General features: G+C 53.3%; 1 protein-coding gene across 1 annotated transcript; it reads left to right on the top strand.

The window, feature by feature from the left end:
* The first annotated feature begins 1,135 nt into the window (after positions 1-1,135).
* On the top strand, positions 1,136-18,023 carry NUAK2 (NUAK family kinase 2). The gene is made up of 7 exons (XM_036273114.1): positions 1,136-1,441; positions 9,692-9,812; positions 12,109-12,260; positions 12,604-12,669; positions 14,452-14,571; positions 15,098-15,230; positions 15,876-18,023. Exons 1-7 carry the CDS (start codon positions 1,220-1,222, stop codon positions 16,937-16,939), a joined length of 1,878 nt encoding a protein of 625 aa, XP_036129007.1. The 5' UTR covers positions 1,136-1,219; the 3' UTR covers positions 16,940-18,023.
* The last annotated feature ends 783 nt before the right edge of the window (positions 18,024-18,806 follow it).

Genomic DNA, 18,806 nt, shown 5'->3' with positions numbered 1-18,806 from the left:
CTGACTGTGAATCGAACCAGTGACCTCTTGGTGCATGGGTCAATGCTCAACCACTGAGCCACACTGGCTGGGCTCCCCCTAATTTCTTATCCTTTGTGTGGCCTTGGGCAGAATAATACCCACTTCAAGGATTGGGTTATCGTAAAGATGCAAAGGGAAATGTTCCTTTATCCCCATTACACTCCACATTTAGGGGCGGAGAAGGAGAGTCTATGAATGTTTTCATTTCACTCTCAATGACACTCAGAATGGGGATTCTGGACCTAGTGCTCAGGCCTTAAAAACCAAGCCAAACCTCAACTACAGAGAGGAGAACCTTGGGTGGACAGCTATTTACAAATTTAGGGATACAAGTTAAATAATAGGAGTATAATTTTATTTTATTTTTTAATGAACGAATGTTTCCCTTTGGTTCTCTTCACCTCCTTCCAACACTTCATAAATTCCACCCCATCTTGAGGGACCCACTCAACCCTAGAAGCCTTCTTTGATGAAGAGGTAAGAACCTTCCAGAATTGCATTTCTGGATCCAATTAAAGACAGATGAACTCAGAACCCTGGAACAAGTCTCTACCAGCCCTTCCACTTAGCTGGAGTCTACTACCTCCATCTCATTCCATCCTCCTTTCTCCCTATGGTCTTAAAGAAGTGGTCAAGTGACTTGATAGATTTTGGCTTGAGAGAAGCAAATTACTCAGGACAGAGCAATACTTTTGTGACTTTCAGTACTGTCAGATTGCCCCTTGCTCATTGAGAACACAATACAATAGGACAACAGGTGGCTCCAATCAGGACCAAGCGCCCCTTGGAGGCAAGAGCAGCTCCAGGGCCCCTCAAAGGTTCCATCCAGACAACCTACCAAGTAGCCTCCACTGGTGTCCTTTAGTCCCTCTGCCTGTTCCGAAGGGGGTGGGAGGAGTGGGGTGGGCGGGGCCCCATTGACACCTTTCAAACCGTGCGGAGGAGGAAGGCGGGGCTAGAGGCCTGGGCGAGCCAATGCGGGCGGCCCCGGTCACACACCGCCGGCGAGCGGGCCAATGGGCGCGGGGCGGGGGTGTTCCCAGGGCCCCGGGCTCGAGGCGTTTATAACAAGTTGGAATGTGGTGCCTGGGCGCGCGCTCCGGGGCGGCTGTGGTTCCCGTGCTGAGTGCGGGACGTGGGCCCCTAGTCCTGCCTCGCAGCCGCTCCCCACTGCGCCCGCTCTCAGCGCCTGCTGGCCATGGAGTCGCTGGCTTTCCCCCGGCGCCCCGGCCCGGCTCCTTCCGCGGCTGCCGCCGTCCTGGCCGACGGGCTCAAGTCGCCCAAGCCTCTGATGAAGAAGCAGGCGGTGAAGCGACACCACCACAAGCACAACCTGAGGCACCGCTACGAGTTCCTGGAGACCCTGGGCAAGGGCACCTACGGCAAGGTGAAGAAGGCGCGGGAGAGCTCGGGGCGCCTGGTGAGTGCGGCTCCCTTCGGCGGCGCGGGCTAGGGCTGGGCCCCATCAGTCTTTACCAAGCCGAGGTTGCGGGGATTGGGGCAGATATATCTGTCCATGATTGTAGGGACAATGATCGTGGACCTGAGAACCCCAACAACACCGGCAGACGCATGTGATGATGGCCAATAAGTGAGGTGCAGGGTGCCTAGGAGACCAATAGCGTCCTGTCTTGGGATGAGAGGTCTCCCTAAAGAAGATGGATTTTGCTTGGACCAGGCTTCCAATAGAGTGGAACGGGAAGAGGAAGTGGAAAGCACCTGATCCTAGTCGGGGTTTAGTGAATGTGTGTGTTTGAATGAATGAATGAATGAATGAATGAATGAGGTGGCCAGTTCTCAACTCAGGTCTGTTCGTCTGGCCGCCCAGTACACTGTGGAGATCTACCCAGGGGTGGAGTGGGGGTGGGTTGGACACTTAAGTCTTTTCTAGCTCTAAGAGCGAGTAGCAGTTTCAGTATGATGAGTTTCTTATTCTGGGAAATGTGAAACCAGGCTCTGGTGCAAGGTCCATTGTGCCCCAGAATACCTTTGGGTTTGGAGCCTTTTCAGGAAGGTGTCTTATTAATTTGTTGTGTGTACATGTAGTAGTAATAGTAGTAGTAATCTGTGGGACCTTGCGCAATTTATTTATCTCTGTACTCTCAGTTTCTCCTTCCGCAAAAATGGAGAAAACACAGCCTCCCTCACAAGCTGGTATGAGGATTGAATGAGAAGCAAATGTGAATTTAAAGTGTTCCTGACTGGAAGAACCCACTGTGAGAACTGATGTTTATATCTGGCAAGGCCAGCCCTGAAGGGTGGCAAGTTTGCCGAGAGTTAGTTAACAGTGGTTCTCAAACTGGAGTTTAATGTGCATAGGAATCATCTCGGGTGCTTGTGCGAAATAACTCATTCTCTGTTTCCACGCCCAGAGGATTTTATTCTGAAAGTCTAGGCTGGGACCAAATAATCTGTATTTAAACAAGTCTTTCAGGGCATGTGGTCTAGGGATTGCTTTACCAAATCCAGTTGGGTACTGGTTATGAGGCCCGTGGAAGCACCAGTGCATGTGAGTGTGGCCATGGTCTGCCCGATCGGCGATGGCTGCAGCTGGACTCCCCGGACTGTTTGCTTTAGCAGCCAGTGGCTGGTGTGAAATTCAAGAAGTCATTTCATTGGTGGAGAGTGGATGCTGGCAACAGGGGATGGATTTATGGTGCCATCAATAGGAGCGAGTATATTTTTCTTGCTAATGCCTGGCATGTTGCCCCTGTTGCCTGCTGCCAGGTTACAGCTCTTGGGCAATCGTGTACTTCCTGGCTTTCCTTTTCTTTCTCCTTCTGTAAAGTGTGAGGGCCTGGTGAGGCTCCAGGCTTCAGACTAATGGGCCCAGGCTTTTGCAGGTCTTAGCTGGAAAATAGCTGCTTGTAGGGTGCAGATTGGGTTGGGGGGCATGGAGGGCCCAAAAACTGGGAAACTGAGATTTAAGTTTAGAGATCTCATCAGGCTCTTGAGCTAGGTCACTGCATACAGGAGAGAGAGGGAAGGAGAAAGGGAGGAAGAGAGAGAGAGAGAGAGATCATTGATTCAGTAATGAGATAAACCAGCTTTCAGTTTTCAAATCTGTGTCTGCAGGCAGGGATCCCAGCTCTGGTTACATCAGAACACAGAATTCAGAAGACACTCCCTCGCCTCATGCCCATTGTTGTATGCAGGGAGCCAAGATCAGTAAGAATGGGACCTGTTCTGAACCTCTGAGATCCATAGACCATCCTGTGTTTCTGCTGGGAACTCGCTCAGGGTCTCCCTTCTCCTTGGGAGCAGCGTCCTGCTGTGCTAATGGTTTCTCAGGTCTGGAGAGGAGTCCTCTCCCCCACCCCACCCTCATTTCTGCCTTCACTGTCCTCCCAGAAGAGAGACTGACCTGGTGCCTCAGGATCTTCAGTGGGAGAGAGGGATGTGGGAGCCACCCAAGACACCCCTCAGAATGAACTGAGATTGTTGGTGGAAGCTAGATTCAGAGGACGGCCGTTGGGTGACTCCCATCCCAAAGTTCTCGCCACTTTTCCCATTCCCAGTCTGCCTAAATGAAATGATCAAGCGCTAGATGGGATTCTCCGGAGGGAGGGGCAGGTGGGCAGGACTAATGGCTACTCCAGGAGGGCATCTAAGGAAAAGCAAATATTTGCTTTAGGTCTTCTAGTTTCCAAGTACATTCCTGGTATCCAAATGACATTTCCTCCTGTGACTCTCCCAGCTGCCTTACTACCCCTCCCCCTAAAGAGAAAAGCACCTGCTGGCAGAGTCCACCAAAGCCTTTGGGATGATCTGCATGAAAGTCTTACCTCCAAGGGGTTCCATGAGGAACATGAGGGGAGTCCACGTGGCTGGTGATCTGGAGCAGGGGTGCTTCTGTCTTATGTGTTAAATGGCTTCTTGGGATTTGAAAATGACTGAGATGGTCCTCTTCTTTCATTGACAGTTGGAGAAACTGAGACCCAGAGAGGGATGTCACTTGTCCTATGGCTGGTTAGTGGCATGCCTGCAACATCGGCCCCTGATCTGACCACCCCAGGTCCTGAGTTTTGGTCGGAGATTGGCCTTCAGCTGGGCCTGGCTTGTCTCAGTGTGCTTTGTCATTCCAACAGTCCGTTCTAGTCACCTTTCTCAGCTTCAGGCAGTGCCGAGGGTTGGAGGAGTCACCGAGAACTGACTCCCACCCACGCACACTGCCTATGTCGAGGGATTCTGAGTGGGTGAACTACACTACACTTCTGGTTTTTATCTGGTCAGAAAGGCTGCTTAACTCAGAGTCAGACTGCAAGGGTTCAAAACCCTGCCCCTGTTGCTCCCCAGCTGTGTGACCTCTCTGAATCTCAGTTTCCTCCTGTGTAGAGTGGGGAATAATAATTCTCACTTCATGGTATTCTCACAGGATTAAATAAGGTTAATACATTGTAACGTGCGGAGTGCAGCAGCTGGCACACAGTGTTATCCCAGCAAGGCTGCTTTGACCAGGTCCTACCCTCTCCTGGAGGCATTCATCCGGGATCTGTTCTGCCCTGAGCAAGAAAATGGGTTGTGCTCAGCTTCCTTAGGCCTAACCACTTTGGTCTCAGCTTTGTTCAAAGTCCTTGTCTCCCCTTCAGCACCTGCTCGAGAGAAGGGCTCCCACCTGGCCAGCTGCCAAAGGCCTCTTCTGCTCAACTCTGCCCTCCCAGTTCCTCCTGCACCTGCCTGCTCAGCACAGGGAGGGAGGCTTGGCTGCAGGCAACTCTTGTCCTTGGGCTCTGGCCAAACCACACAAGAGAGCTAGGCAGGGAAATGCCTTGCCCAGCAACCTGGCAGAGTGGGCAGGAGGGTGGTAAGGAGGGGTGGGCACATCGTGGGGTTTAGGGGAAGCAGCCCAGACTCCCCTCATTCCTGGAGCCCATTCCTCTCCCTGGCTTGTTCTCTGGCAGGCTTGGTGGGATGGTGCGCCCCCATGCCCTAGGCCCATTCTCCACCCTGCCCATCCCAGGGCAACCCAGCTCATCCTCTCCTCCATTATCTAAATGGGTCATCCTCCATCTCCTTGCCCCGCCTCCCAGATGGCAGCTGCTTTGTGAAAGGTCGGAGAGGAGTCAAGGACTTTGGCTCCAACTCCTGGCAATAGCTATGACCAGAGATGCCCAGTGTGCACCCTCTTTCCTGAGACCTGGAACCGGTACCTTTAGAGTTTGTTTTTCTAAGACCTTTCTGCCATCCTTCCCTGAGTCCAGATCGTTTCTGATCTGTGTTGGGAGTGGGGGGTGGGGGCAGAGTTTATAAACAAATGAGCCCCAGCACCTATCTCTGCAGCATGTTTGTATAAGAAGGATGGGGGTGGCTGGGGGTACTGTACAGCTTGGCCCCAGGCAGGGTGTGAGGCATTCCCTTCTCCAGGGGTGGGAGGTAGGGAGCTGGAGGCAGGGCAGGGCATCTGCAAGAATCTTTTGTCTTCTGAGTTGGCAGCTTCTCCAAGTAACACCCCTCCCTCTTGGATCCCGACTGCCTTGATGTATCTGGGAACCTTGGAAAAGTCGGTGCACCTTTCTGGACTTCACTGCTTGCCATTTGCAAAGTGGGGTAGGGAATTAGCCCTGCTGCCTTTCCAACATGCAGGACCACAGGGACAAGGAAACCACTGGGCCAGGATCAGTAGGGATTTTGCTCAGGCAGGTTAACGTAGATATAGCATGGGGCCTCTGAACAAGCTCATTATAACAATCCTTGGCCAGCACCTTCCTGGCATAGTAGCAGGTGACCCATTTCTGAAGACACTCAGGAGACAATGCTAGCGTTTGGAAGGGACCTCAGAGATCCTGATGTGCAAATTTGTGAATGGTTCCTTTCTTTCTGGCCTTCGCTCAGACATTTCTCTCTGCTTGGAATGCCCCTGTTGCTCCTCCCTAGGCTGCCTTCCTTGGCTTGGCAAACCCCACTCATCCTCAAGATCTAAAACAAAATTTTCTCCCAGAGGTGATTTCCCCTGCACCTCCAGGCAAAGAAAACTCTCCAGTGCTCCTGGAGCCCCTGGCAGGGAGGGACCTCGACTGTCATCACACTGGACTGGAGTTGATTTCATTGCCAGTCCTACCACTGGACTGAGGACCTTGGTACAGGGACTGTCCAATTTTTGTCTAAATCCCCAACACCTAACATAGCACCAGGCACATAGTAGGTGTTCAGCAGATGCTTGGAGAATGAGAACATTAAAACCAGCCAGACCAGTTAGCCAGATTATTTAAGTGGCCTGTCTTGTGTTGCATGGTTCCATAGTAGCCAATGAAGACGAGATACCTGGGCTCTTGACATCCACTCCATGGAGCTGGTGTTCACATTTACATTAATATACTTGTGCCTGAGTTCCCTGTTCCCTCTGGGTAGGGTGACCATATAATACATTGTCTAAATGTGAGTACTTCGGAGAGAAGTGTCGCTATTAGTAATTATACTGGGATGAACCAGGATCATCTCCGGGCATGAGATCTCCCTACCTCTGGGTGATCCGTTCAGCAATTGTTACCTTCTTCCTTGGCTCTAGTCAGTATATTTTTATTCTGGAGAATGGTTGCTCAACTACCTTGCAGATGAGAACAAAGGTCCCTCAAAATCAGTGCTTGTAGCAGAGATTGACTCTCCACCCATGCCCAGGAGGAAAGGCAGAAAATCTTATCTGGGCACTGGTCTCAGAAGTCAGCAATCAGCCCAGTGACTTAACCAATAAATATCTATTTTTGTGATTTGTGTTCACCAGTAAACAATTGTTGCGAACTTTTGACTGTGGAGCTCTGTCTAGGCCTGAGCTTTTGCTCTAATTTACTTTGATAGGCTAGCTAGTAGGTAACTAGGGGCCTGGGATAGGCTGAGGAACAGTGGCCCAGCCCCACCAGGGCACTGACACATTGCTCTTCTTGTCTGTCACCTGCTTAGGGACTGGTGAAAGTCTGATGACATACCTTGTTTCTTTCCTGGGAAGTACCAGCCAAGCCGTGCTCTTCTGGGACCTACTGTAGATAATTGGGGGTCCTTGACTGGGCCCCCTGAGGCCAGAGCATAAGCTTACAGGAGGCTAGAACTGTTCATTGAGAATTAACAATTCTGATTCAGAGTCTTCTAAATTTGAGAGAAATGGATCTCAAAGTTTGACTTGTGTACCCTCTATCCATCCAAGCAGGGACTCTTTCTAGCACTGCTCAGACCCCTTTATTTTGGGGGGACCTCATTTCTTTTAGGTCTTGTCTGTTTTAGAGCTCTTCCTCCTAAGCCTTGGATGATTTCTCTCATTGTTGCATTTGTTTGTGTACACACACATATACATCCAAGATGTGCTTCGTTTTTGCATCTGTGTGCATCTTAAGCTCTCAAATAGTTGTTTCTTCATCTCGTTATGTGATTTATGTATGATTTTTTTACTATGTTAATACAGTTGTTATGGCCCTTTATCTGAAGAACTCATAGTACTTTATCCATTGTCTGGTTATACAATGAAAACATTCTGAGAGAAAAGAACTAGCCCCTCACATGTTGCCTTCAGAGAGGGAAAAGGGGTATGGAGAGAGAGGTGTGCAGGAAACACGCTCCAGGTTGAATCCTTGGAGTTGAAGGATTCCAGCCCCTTTGTCCCCATCCCCACTCCCTGTCCAATTCTAAATCAGGGATTTTTCTGCCCAGCTCCTGGGGGAGGTCTGGAGCAGAAGGGGTGGGGGCGTGAACACCTGCAGCTGCAGCATGGGCCTCAGCATCTCGGCGGGAGGCTCCATGGTGATCGTCCCTCCCGCTGCCATTGTCCTCCCGGTCCTGCTCCGGGAAGGCAGAGAGCTGGGCCTCCCCTCTTTCAGGCAGGCAGCTCCAGGGGAGGAGCTGGGCGGAGGGCACGCCATCCCTGGCCCGTTGCCGGGGCGACCGAGCCCTGGGCACTGTGAGCAGCTCCGCTTGCGGATTACTGGACTGTTCCGCATTCTTGTCTGCTGTCCCCATGAGCAGGAAGCCATTGTCTGCCTCCAGAGCCCTGTGAAAGGGGGATTAGCGGCCCCTCCCTGCCAGAAGTGGTTTCCTTTTTTCCGTCTTTCTTTCAACCTCGAGGGGCGGCAAACCCTCCTGGGAAACTGAATGAGGAGCTGTTTGCCCCAGGCTGTGCCTTCAAGATTCTTCCTAAGTTGCCTGTCTCCCACGAAGAGGATGTCTTGTGTTTACTGTTTGTGTCCCTGCATAAGACTTGACAGGAACTGACCAGCCCTGTGACACCCTACCCTGCCCAGCACCTGAAAATGCAGCCTCTGAGGGCCGTGGGGTTTGTGTGGCTCAGGTCACAGAGCCAGAGCGGGAAAGCACCTCAGACACCTTGAGTCACCCGGTTTGTGTCACTGGAAAGGAAACAGAGGCTCTAAGAGCAGTGGGATTTGCTCCTGGGGACAGTGACAGAGCCTGGAGGAGAACCCAGGTCTCCTGACTCCCCAGACAGTGTCTTCGGCACACACCTCACTCACACACACACACACACCCTGCACTGTGTGATTCACCCCTTTCTGTCACCTTGGCCCTCAGTGGGCTGCAGCAGAGAAAGGGCTGGAAAGTCCCCTCAGTCTCCAAGAACATTGCTTCAAGGGTGTCTTGGCAGCTCTTGCTTCATTTTCTCTGGCCTGCTCCACCCCTGCGAACCCACCATACAAACCAGCTGGAGGGTGTGACCCTTGTATGGTGTTTTCACCTTTGCAGAGGAGATAGCAGAGCCCAGAGGACTTTGTTGCTGGGAGAGGGACTTTGCTTGCCTAGACTGAAGAGACTGGAGTTTCGTTTTGCTTTCACAATTGTGTGTGTGTGTGTGTAGTAAAAATATATATAACATAAAATTCACCATTTGAAGCATTTAAGTGTACAATTCCGTGACATTAAGTCCAGTTACAGTGTTGTGCAACCATCACCACTATGCATTTCTCAAGTCATTGCATCACCCCATACGGAACCTGTTTGTACCCATCACACAGTAACTGATCCTCTGCTACCCCCACCTCTCCCGGCCCCCTCCCCTGGTAACCTCTGTTCAGCTTTGTCCTATGCATTTTCCTATTCTGGTCATCTCATATAAATAGACTTATACATATGGTCTTGTGTGTCTGGTTTATTTCACTTAATATAGTGTTGTCAGGTTTCATCCAAGTCAGTGCCAGTTAGTGACAGTGTGACTTTGATTAGGTCATTTACCAGTTTCCTCTCCTGTAAATGAGGATGATGATTCTTTCTGTGCCTACCTCCCAAGGCCGTTGTGAGGGCCAGTTAATTTACTAAAGCAAAAAAAGGGTTATTCAGTGCCTCCTGTGTGCCAGGCACTATGCTTGGCATCAGGGTCCAATGGTGAGCAAATCCTTGTCCTCATGGTGTAGTATGGTAAATTTGCTTTGTAAGTCATAAAGCATCAGCCTTTCAAATGGTTGTTACCTTCCTTGTTCATCTTTGGACTCGGAATAAGGTCATTGGTCCTTACTTCTTTCTGCTACATGGACTACACCTAACCCAGGTGAGAACCTTCCCTGGAGAAGGTGCTCTTCAGCTTGTCTGCCATCTTCCCTGGTGAAGGCCGAGGGTCTTCTCTGGTTGTATCCTATGGCTTTGCAGCGGGCAGATCAGAGTCAGGACTTTGAGTGTGTCCTCCAGGACAGTTTTACCTGCCAGATCTTTCTCTTTACTCTCCAGCATTCTCTGTTCCCAGGTGGCCATCAAGTCAATCCGGAAAGACAAAATCAAAGATGAGCAAGATCTGATGCATATTCGGCGAGAGATTGAGATTATGTCATCACTCAACCACCCCCACATCATTGTCATCCATGAAGGTACAGAGGCAGGGTGTTTGAATCTGGGTGTGTGTGTGTGTGTGTAGGAGCAGTCAGAATAGATGATAAAAGAAATAAAAGAGACACCGGCTTTGGGATAAAAGCTGGATTTGAAATTCAGCTGTATGGCTTGGGCAACTATTCAATTTAGTCTCTGGGTGGGCCCCAGTTCCTCATTTGTAAATGGGATAATCCCACCTACGTCACAGGGTAGTTGCAAAGGTCAAATTAAATGTCACCATGTGCTTAGCTCGTGGGAGGAACTCAGCGGAATGTTGTTATTGTTAGGTTTTCCATACTTAAACACTGCCTCCCCAACGCAATGAGATCCTCAACAATACGGGGAGGAGGCTGAAACATAGAGACCTGCACCTGTCTCAGGGGCATGGGTGCTAAGAGCCAGGCCTCCTAGGGCCTGCCCTGTACACTGAATCATTCCTGCCACGGGGTTGGCTCCCACCTCTCATTATCCTTCTCAGCCTCCTTTTGCGCTAACATCAGCGCTGGCTTTCCGCTCCAGCTGCCTTGTTCCCTGTGACCCAGACAACAAAGTAAGCAAGAGAGGGGGATGAGGGAAAGGGGGAGCACCCTCCCACACACATCTGTCTGCTTCCAGCCTTTACATAATATCAGTTAGACGGGAAACAAGGCCAGACTAAGGGCAGAGCCACTGACATGGCCCTGTGCCCTGAGCCATCTCACAAGGAGCCCAGGCAAGTAGCTGAGAAAGCTAATTGTATCTCTGTGTATTTCCCCCAGGGAAGCGTGGGCACGGCAGACTATTGGTTAAGCCAGGCTGGGCTTGGCGATTGGTGTGTGTGTGTGTACTTGTGCATGTGCGTGTCCCACACTCATATCCCAGCCAGGTCTGGGAACTGAGCTTTGAAGCTCGGGGTGTGGCTTCTCCTCCCCCTTCAGATTCAGCAGATGTAGGGCCATCACAGTTATTGTGCATATGGCAGGGCTCCCCAGACCCCTCCCCATCCAGCCACAGACCTCGGGGGATGTGGTCTGGGGGGTGGAGGGGAACTCACCTAGCTGCTGCCCAGAATGTCCTGGCTCTTGACCCCCAATTTCATGGCACAAAGGCTGCAGAGATATGGAGAACTACAGGAGTAGAGGCTCAGCTAGGCAAACCCCAGGAGGCTGGGCCACCACACATCAGGACCACTCACTCATGTGCCCCTGGGAAAAAGTTCAGTCCTCCTGGCCGTATATCCAACTGCCTGGAATCAGGGAGAAGACACCTCCCTCAGCTCCTTCTCACAGGCTACACAGCAGTAGCTCTGTCTGGCCGAGCAAGCCAAACTCCTAGGACCTGTTTGCCACACAGATGCAATGTCAGGGACACAGGTGTTCTGACACATGCAGCTGAAGGGCCAGTTTGGTGAACCAGCCGTGCCCTGCCTCTCCAGGGGCTTGAGCAAAACAGGCCCGAGGGGGAAGAGAGCCCCTCTGACTCGTTGATAGCCAGATGGGCAGGTTGACTGCCAGGAGCCCGGCCAGTCAATTAATTACCAAATATCTACTGATTGCTTCTGTGGTCAAGGCCCTGGAAGTACTCTGGGTGGGAAGTCAAAGGTGTTAGGGGAGATGAATGTCTCAGCTCTCCATTGTACTTTATAGTGTACGAACCACTTGCATATGCTTTTATTCCTCTTCTGATCATCAAGGCAGACATTTTACGGGCATTATTATGTATGTTTATATATACGAGGACGCTGGTACTAAATGTAACAGTAGGTAGCATTTATGGAGTGTTTGCTCATGTGGGTCCCTCCACCAGCCCTAGAGCTTTCACTGACTTGTATCGAGTTCCTACCCCAGTCCTACAAGGTTGCCATTATTACCTCCCTCTTCAAATGAGGAAACTGAGGCACACTGGTTGAATAACTTGTCGAGGCCACTCAGCTAGTCAGTGATGGGGCCAGGATTCAAACCCCGAACCGACATTCTTACTGATGGAAATAGAAGAGATGTGCTCTAGGTCACAAAGCAAAACAACACCCGGTTCTGAACCAGACAGCCTTTTATTCTCATCCAGCGATGGCCCTGCCCCCCTGGGACCTTGCAGGGTAATTTAAGATCCTCAAAAGCCAGAACTTCCCAGGAGAGGGAGGGGGAGACAGTTTCCTTGGCCTTAACTTGTTGCTACTGGAAGGTGTTGAGAGGTTCAGAGGCCCTTCCGCCCTCCTGCCCCATCAGCAGACACCCTGGAGGGAGGTCCAGGGGGGAGGTGTCTGGTCCAGGGCCGTGTACTCCGGAGGGGCCTGATGTCCCACCTATTCTGCCCCAGTGTTTGAGAACAGCCGCAAGATTGTGATCGTCATGGAGTATGCCAGCCGGGGAGACCTGTATGACTACATTAGTGAGCGGCAGCGGCTCAGTGAGCGCGACGCCCGGCACTTCTTCCGACAGATTGTCTCCGCTGTGCACTACTGCCACCAGGTGAGCCCACCACCCCGGCCTGATCTGAGGGGTGGTCCCTGGGCTCTGGGGCTGGTTTGGGCCAGAGAGATTCCATGACTTGTCCAGGATCATACAGGGATACAAAGCAGAGGCAAGACCCGATTCTGGACTCTCAGCCTAGGGAATGCAAGGCGTTGAGTCCCTTGGCCCGGGGTGGAAGGGCCTGTGATTTGTTGCGCTTTGTACCAATAAATACGGGTATTCCCAGCCTACTCGTGCTCCCCCACCCGCCCCCTTTGTGTGTGCCTCACTTCCCATACTGGGCCCTCATGCACTTCCCTCCCTGATGACTTTCCCCTGACCCTCGCCCTCCCTCTTGCAGAATGGGGTTGTCCACCGGGACCTCAAGCTAGAGAACATCCTCCTCGATGCGAATGGGAATATCAAGGTGAGCCCCACTTCTTGTTTCTACAGCTCTCCCGCTCTCCCCCAGTCTTTTTGCACTGTCCCCAGCCAAGTATCTCTAAGCCCTTGGGGGTTCCGGAAGGAGCTGAGCAAGCTCTGACTTAGATGTTGGTTCCTACTTCATTTCGTGGATGGGAAAACAGGGCCTCAAAATAAGGGGTGACTCGCACGAGGTTCTATGGCTAGTGAGAGGCTGAGCATGGGCTAGAACCAAGGTCTTCTGACTCCCCGACCAGTGCTCTTGACATCACAAGACTGACAGGAGTCTCGGCCTAGGGTCAGTTTTTGCTTGCAACCTTGGGACTGGCAGGGAGCAGGCCACAGCCCAAGTTCTCCCTGCCTGTGTGCAGACATACACACATGCACTTACATACACGTGTACACCGACATGCACACTTTAATCTGCTGCAATTAGGTTGCCCTTTGGTAACCTTCCCCAAAGACCAAGCATTCCGGCACCAGCTTCCTGCAGCTTCTGATTCCCCACGCCTACACGGTTAAATTTAGGTATGAGAAGTGCACACTGATGAGATAGACTCAGATCTCAGAACTGGAGGGCAAGATGGCCAGGCGGGCCCCTACATGTACCTGGGAGGGCACTGACTCTGCGCTCAGACCTTCCTTAGCATCTTCTTGAACTCAGAACATAGTCCCTTCTCCAGTGGCCCTGACCTGTGCTTTGTGGTGTCCCAGCACTGAGTTCATTCCCCTTTCCCAGCCAATTCCCGGAGCAGGTGGGGCTTACTTTGATGCTTTGTGGCGGGGGGGGGGGGGGGGGGAACAGAGCCAATAGACCCATACAACCTAGACAGGCATGAACTTTCCCATCTGCACCAATCACCTACCTCATTATGGACTTCAACTGCTTGATAAGAGACCAATAAAACCATAAACGAAGGAGCCAGAGTTTCATAAACAGGCCCTCCCCACCCAAGGCACACATGACCGTCTGCTGGGGATGAAGAAGTTAGGAGCAAAAGGGCACTGGCCTCGGCCTCTATATGAGGGTAGCTCTGGAAAGGGTCTCTGGGGAATAAGAAGGTGGGCTTCAGTATCAGGTGGCTCAAGGAGTCCTGTGAGAAGATCCCCTCTCCTGGGCTACAACTACAACCATGATCTTTGTTCTGCCCTCACCATTGCTTCTCAGCCATACCCATGTTCCTGCCCAGGTGTGGACATAAACAAAGCTTTGCTGGGAAGGCCAGCCCAGCCTTGCAGGTTTAATCAGCGCTGGGGTGGCATGCTTCTGAGAGTCCTGATGCTGGCATGAGATGTTGACTCTCCCCTTCCATCTGGTCAACCTTCCCATTGAGTCCCATTCATGGGTCACACCTGTGCTAGGAGATGCAGGAGGGATGGGGACAGAAGGAGGTCAGCACGGGGAACATACTGATGTAGCAATATGAGGAGACAACTGATAGGTAGTGGCTACAGCAAGCCATTGGAAGCCGTAGGGCTTCGTGGGAGAAGGACATCTCGGGGCAATGAAGGACTTCCCAGGGGAAGGGTCTTGCTGGACCAGGAAGATGTTCATGAACAGGAGAGCACATGCCTGGAGGGGACTACAGTGTGGGCAGAGGAGCCTGGGAAACAGCGAGGACCCTGAGCCCCACACACCTCTACCTAAGTGCTCACTGACACAACCTCTGCCGGGCTCTTTCTTCCAGGGCCTGAGCTGTGTGACAGCACCTATTGCGGGGTGGGGGTCACGGGCACACTCTCCTCCTGCTGACTTGACCCCTGCCATGTTTGTCCACTCCTGCAGATTGCTGACTTTGGCCTCTCCAACCTCTACCACCCAGGCAAGTTCCTGCAGACATTCTGTGGGAGCCCCCTGTACGCCTCGCCCGAGATCGTCAACGGGAAGCCCTATGTAGGCCCAGAGGTGAGTGTCTGCCCTCCCCCACCAGCCTGCCCAGCCTGCCCCGTGACTCAGCTCCTAGGAGACAGGTGGGCCGGTCTGGTAGCTGTCCCTTTTCTCAGAGCACACCGTTCAGCAGCACCCACCCACCGCAGAGTAGTGACTGCCAGTCTCTAGCCAGGAGTGGCAAACCTGGAATGAGAACTTAAATCTCTGACCCCAAGTCTAGTTCTGCGCCCCTCACCTTCCTGGTTCCCATCCCCTTGCCCAGCACCCAGCCAGCCACCCTATCCTGTCCCCGAAGTGATGGCCTCGCCATTGCTCTTGTGTTTGTGTCTGCCCCTGCCACGGACAGGTGATTGACAGCACCTCTCCCCACGAGCCTTCGTCTCTCCTACAGCATTGCTCCTTTGCCTCCAGATATTAGAGGGAGGTGGCCCTCAGATGCACTGGCCTCTGAGTTCTCCAGCGTGCACCCCTGTCTTCCCTGGTGTGCAAGTGAGGCTGGAAGCTCTTCAGCATCCTTACTGACCCCACCCTTCTCTCTCAGGTGGACAGCTGGTCCCTGGGTGTTCTCCTGTACATCCTGGTGCATGGCACCATGCCCTTCGACGGGCAGGACCATAAGACGCTGGTGAAGCAGATCAGCAACGGGGCCTACCGGGAGCCACCTAAACCCTCAGGTGAGTGAGAGATGTGGGTGGTCTCTTCCAGGTCCAGGTGCCCTAAGCTAATTCCTGAGGCAGGCGTTAAACGGCGGCAGAGTGAGGGCAACCCAATGCAAGGAGAGTACCCTCCACACGCCTTGGGCTGTTATCTCTCTGCCTCCAGTGTCTGCGACCTCCAAAGGAGGAGATACCTCCCTTCCCTTATGGGCACGCTTTCTCATACTGGGGGAGGCTTCCCAAAGGCTAACTTAGATCCTCTTTCTACTGCCTTTGCCCTCATCCTTAGACATCTTCTGGTCCTTTCACCTACAGTGTAGGTAAGAAGAAGGACGTAAGAACCTTGGTTTTCCCTCGAGCACAGTCCACAGCCTCGGAGGGTTGCATTTCAGGGAGAAGAGGATACACACCCACATACAACAAGGCTGTTGAGGGGGCCAGAGACCTAGGGGCATGGGACGGAAGAGGAATTTGGCAGAGTTCATCCAGGAAAGTGGGAAGCTAGGAGGGGCTGGCTGGGGCGTGTGCGGAGCCCTGGGTAGGAGTAGACATACTGACCAAGGAGTGAGTGGTCTCAGCACAGATGGGGGTACACCAATGAGAGGGCTGTGGGTGCCCGTTCTCATGGCTGCCAGTCTGAAGCCCCTTGTCCTTGTCTTCCAGATGCCTGTGGCCTGATCCGGTGGCTGTTAATGGTGAACCCCACCCGCCGGGCCACCCTGGAGGATGTAATCAGTCACTGGTGGGTCAACTGGGGCTATGCCACCCGCGTGGGGCAGCAGGAGGCTCTCCACGAGGGAGGGCCCCCGGGCAGTGACTCTGGCCGGGCCTCCATGGCTGACTGGCTCCGGCGGTCCTCCCGCCCCCTCCTGGAGAATGGGGCCAAGGTCTGCAGCTTCTTCAAGCAGCACGCACCCGGGGGTGGGAGCACGGCCCCCAGCCTGGAGCGCCAGCATTCGCTTAAGAAATCCCGCAAAGAGAACGACATGGCCCCGTCTCTCCAGGGGGACCCGGCTGACAGCACCTCCCCTCGCCCTGGCAAGGGCAACCTCAAGCTACCGAAAGGCATTCTCAAGAAGAAGGACTCTGCCTCCTCAGAGTGGGCAGGGGAGGACCCTGAGCTCAGCCCGGCCCCTGCCAGCCCAGGCCAGGCTGCCCCCCTGCTCCCCAAGAAGAGCATCCTCAAGAAGTCTCGGCAGCGGGAATCTGGCTACTACTCCTCTCCCGAGCCCAGCGAGTCTGGGGAGCTCCTGGATGCAGGGGACGTGTTCATGAGTGGGGACCCGGCGGAGCAGAAGCCGCCCCCGGCCTCAGGGCTGCTCCTCCACCGCAAGGGCATCCTCAAACACAACGGCAAGTTCTCCTGCACAGCCCTGCACCTCGCGGCCCCCACCACCTTCGGCTCCTTGAATGAACTGGCCGCACCTCACCCTCCACCCCGGGCCGGCCGCCCCTCGGGAGCTGTGAGTGAGGACAGCATCCTGTCCTCCGAGTCCTTTGACCAGCTGGACTTGCCTGAATGGCTCCCAGACCCCCCGCTGCGGGGCTGTGTGTCTGTGGACAACCTCAATGGGCTTGAGGAGCCCCCTGCAGAGGGCCCTGGAAGCAGGGGCCTGAGGCGATGGAGGCAAGACCCCCTGGGGGAAAGCTGCTTCTCCCTGACGGACTGCCAGGAGGTGACCGAGGCCTACCGACAGGCACTGGGGGTCTGCCCAAAGCTCAGCTGAGCGTCAGGGCATCGCCCTGCCGGACAGGCTCTGAGATGCAGCTGGCAACCGTGAGGGGAGACGCCTTCTCCCTGCCTCCCAGGACCAGCTTCCCAGCCCAGAAGACACAGGGTTTGCAGAATAGCCCTGGGGCGGGCCGGGTATGGGAAACATGGGCAAGAGAACACCATGAGGGCTCAGTGTCCTCAGCCCTGCCGAACCAAGAAGACAGCAGCGGGGGAAAGTGTAGGGAAGTAGAGGGGAAGGCCCGGGCCAAGTTCAGGTTCTCTGTTGCATGCACACAGGGTAGGACCACAGAAATCTGGGGAAAGCACTCTTATCAGTGCCCATCTCCTTTATCGCGACGAGTGCGTTCTGTGCGTGGTGCCTTCTGCCAAGGTGGGGATGGAGACTTCTCACATCCCCACCCCATCCCCACCAGGCACTAAAACTGGAATATGGAAACTCCTCGTGTGCCTGGGACACCCCAGGAACAGTCTCCTAGAGTGTGCCTCTCCTTATTTCTCCCAGCAGCAAGAGGACCCAACCTCCATTTCCTCAAAGGTTCTCTCCCCTTCCTGTCCCCCCAAACCTGGCCCGAGCTTCCTGGAGTCGCTGCTATGAATCTAAAGACTTGAAAAGGCTCAGGCTGCTACTGGACTTCATCCCAAGAGGCCCAGGCTCCTCTGGACCCCGCCCTGAGCCTCGAAGTCTGTGAACTTCTCCCGCCTCTAAGCTGCTCCTGCTACTGAGAATGGATGTCTCTGTTTCTCTGGGTCTTCAGCACCCTAGAATGTCCTATTTATGTTTTCAGCTCTTTGTTCTTAAAAAAAAAAAAAGTGAATTTTGCTGTTTTCTATAATGTGAATACTATGTTCTGGAAAGTCCGTTATACATCTAACTTTTGTGTACAGAGAAATATTTTTGCAATGATTCCCTACTGATCATGGGGAAGTGGGGGGGGGCCTTTATAAATCCACGGGTTCTGTTGCACTGTCCAGAGGGGGTCTCTGGCTCCCTCATCCATGCCCTGATTCTATCTACCTGATGGTCCCTCTTCCCTTCTCTGTGGCCAGAAAACACCCACTCCATTAAAAACCAGAAATGTGACTGAAAATAGCTTCTGTTGTTCTGTTTGCAGAGGTGGGGTGCAGATCTCTGAGCCTTCTCTTAACACACACTCCTGCTGAGGACTAGAGAACCTGCTTAATAAAAACAAGCTAACAAGCACCCAGCTCTTAGCTCCAAAAAGCTCCTCGGTGTACCTCCATTAGCAGTTCTGCCCTATTAAACACACGGGTGGGAGAGCCTGGGCTGAAGGACCCAATTTGCTCTTCCTGACTTTGGCACTGAAGGGAGAACTGGGTTTGGTAGATTGGACAGCCCTGCCCCCAGCCTTCTCTACATCTTCCGCCCCTCCCCCTTCCAGTTCTGCCCCTGCTGCTTGAAGACACCCCACTGCCTTTATTCTCTCCAAAGAAATCCCCTTTGCTCAGTGCTGGGCAGCTGCGCCCTGCTCTGCCCTTACCCCTGACCCCTGGTGAAGTAAAGAATGCTTGGAATGCCCCCCTCGAAGGCCATCCCTCAACCCCCAGCAGAGAGAGCATTCCCAGCCTGCTCTCCTGCTCCTTTGAGAAACTCCTGGGCTCTGAGGACTGGGATGAAAGGGAGAATAAGGACAAAGTGCAGGCAAGCAGCCAGCGGTCGGTCTCCAGCTTCAAGCAGGCTCTATATGCCCTACCCCCTTCTGGTGTTTGCAGGTCCCCAAACAGCCCCAGTCCCAGCCAGCTCCAGCTCCCTGCTCCACAGCACACCTGTTCTGGATCGGAGCATTGGGACCTTCCCTCCCTGTCCCTGCATCTGGGGAGCTGGCCGGCACTGGGTCTGG

This window comes from Molossus molossus, unplaced genomic scaffold (genome assembly GCF_014108415.1).
Source record: "Molossus molossus isolate mMolMol1 unplaced genomic scaffold, mMolMol1.p scaffold_m16_p_20, whole genome shotgun sequence".
Taxonomy (NCBI): Eukaryota; Metazoa; Chordata; class Mammalia; order Chiroptera; family Molossidae; genus Molossus; species Molossus molossus.
This window is presented reverse-complemented; position numbering and strand designations above follow the sequence as displayed.

Bases quoted from the DNA above. Each gene is read 5' to 3' on its own strand.
- NUAK2 (XM_036273114.1), top strand. From the start codon at position 1,220: ATGGAGTCGCTGGCTTTCCCCCGGCGCCCCGGCCCGGCTCCTTCCGCG. The intron at 1,442-9,691 runs GTGAGTGCGGCT...CTCTGTTCCCAG, and splicing joins GGGAGAGCTCGGGGCGCCTG to GTGGCCATCAAGTCAATCCG. The intron at 14,572-15,097 runs GTGAGTGTCTGC...CTTCTCTCTCAG, and splicing joins AGCCCTATGTAGGCCCAGAG to GTGGACAGCTGGTCCCTGGG.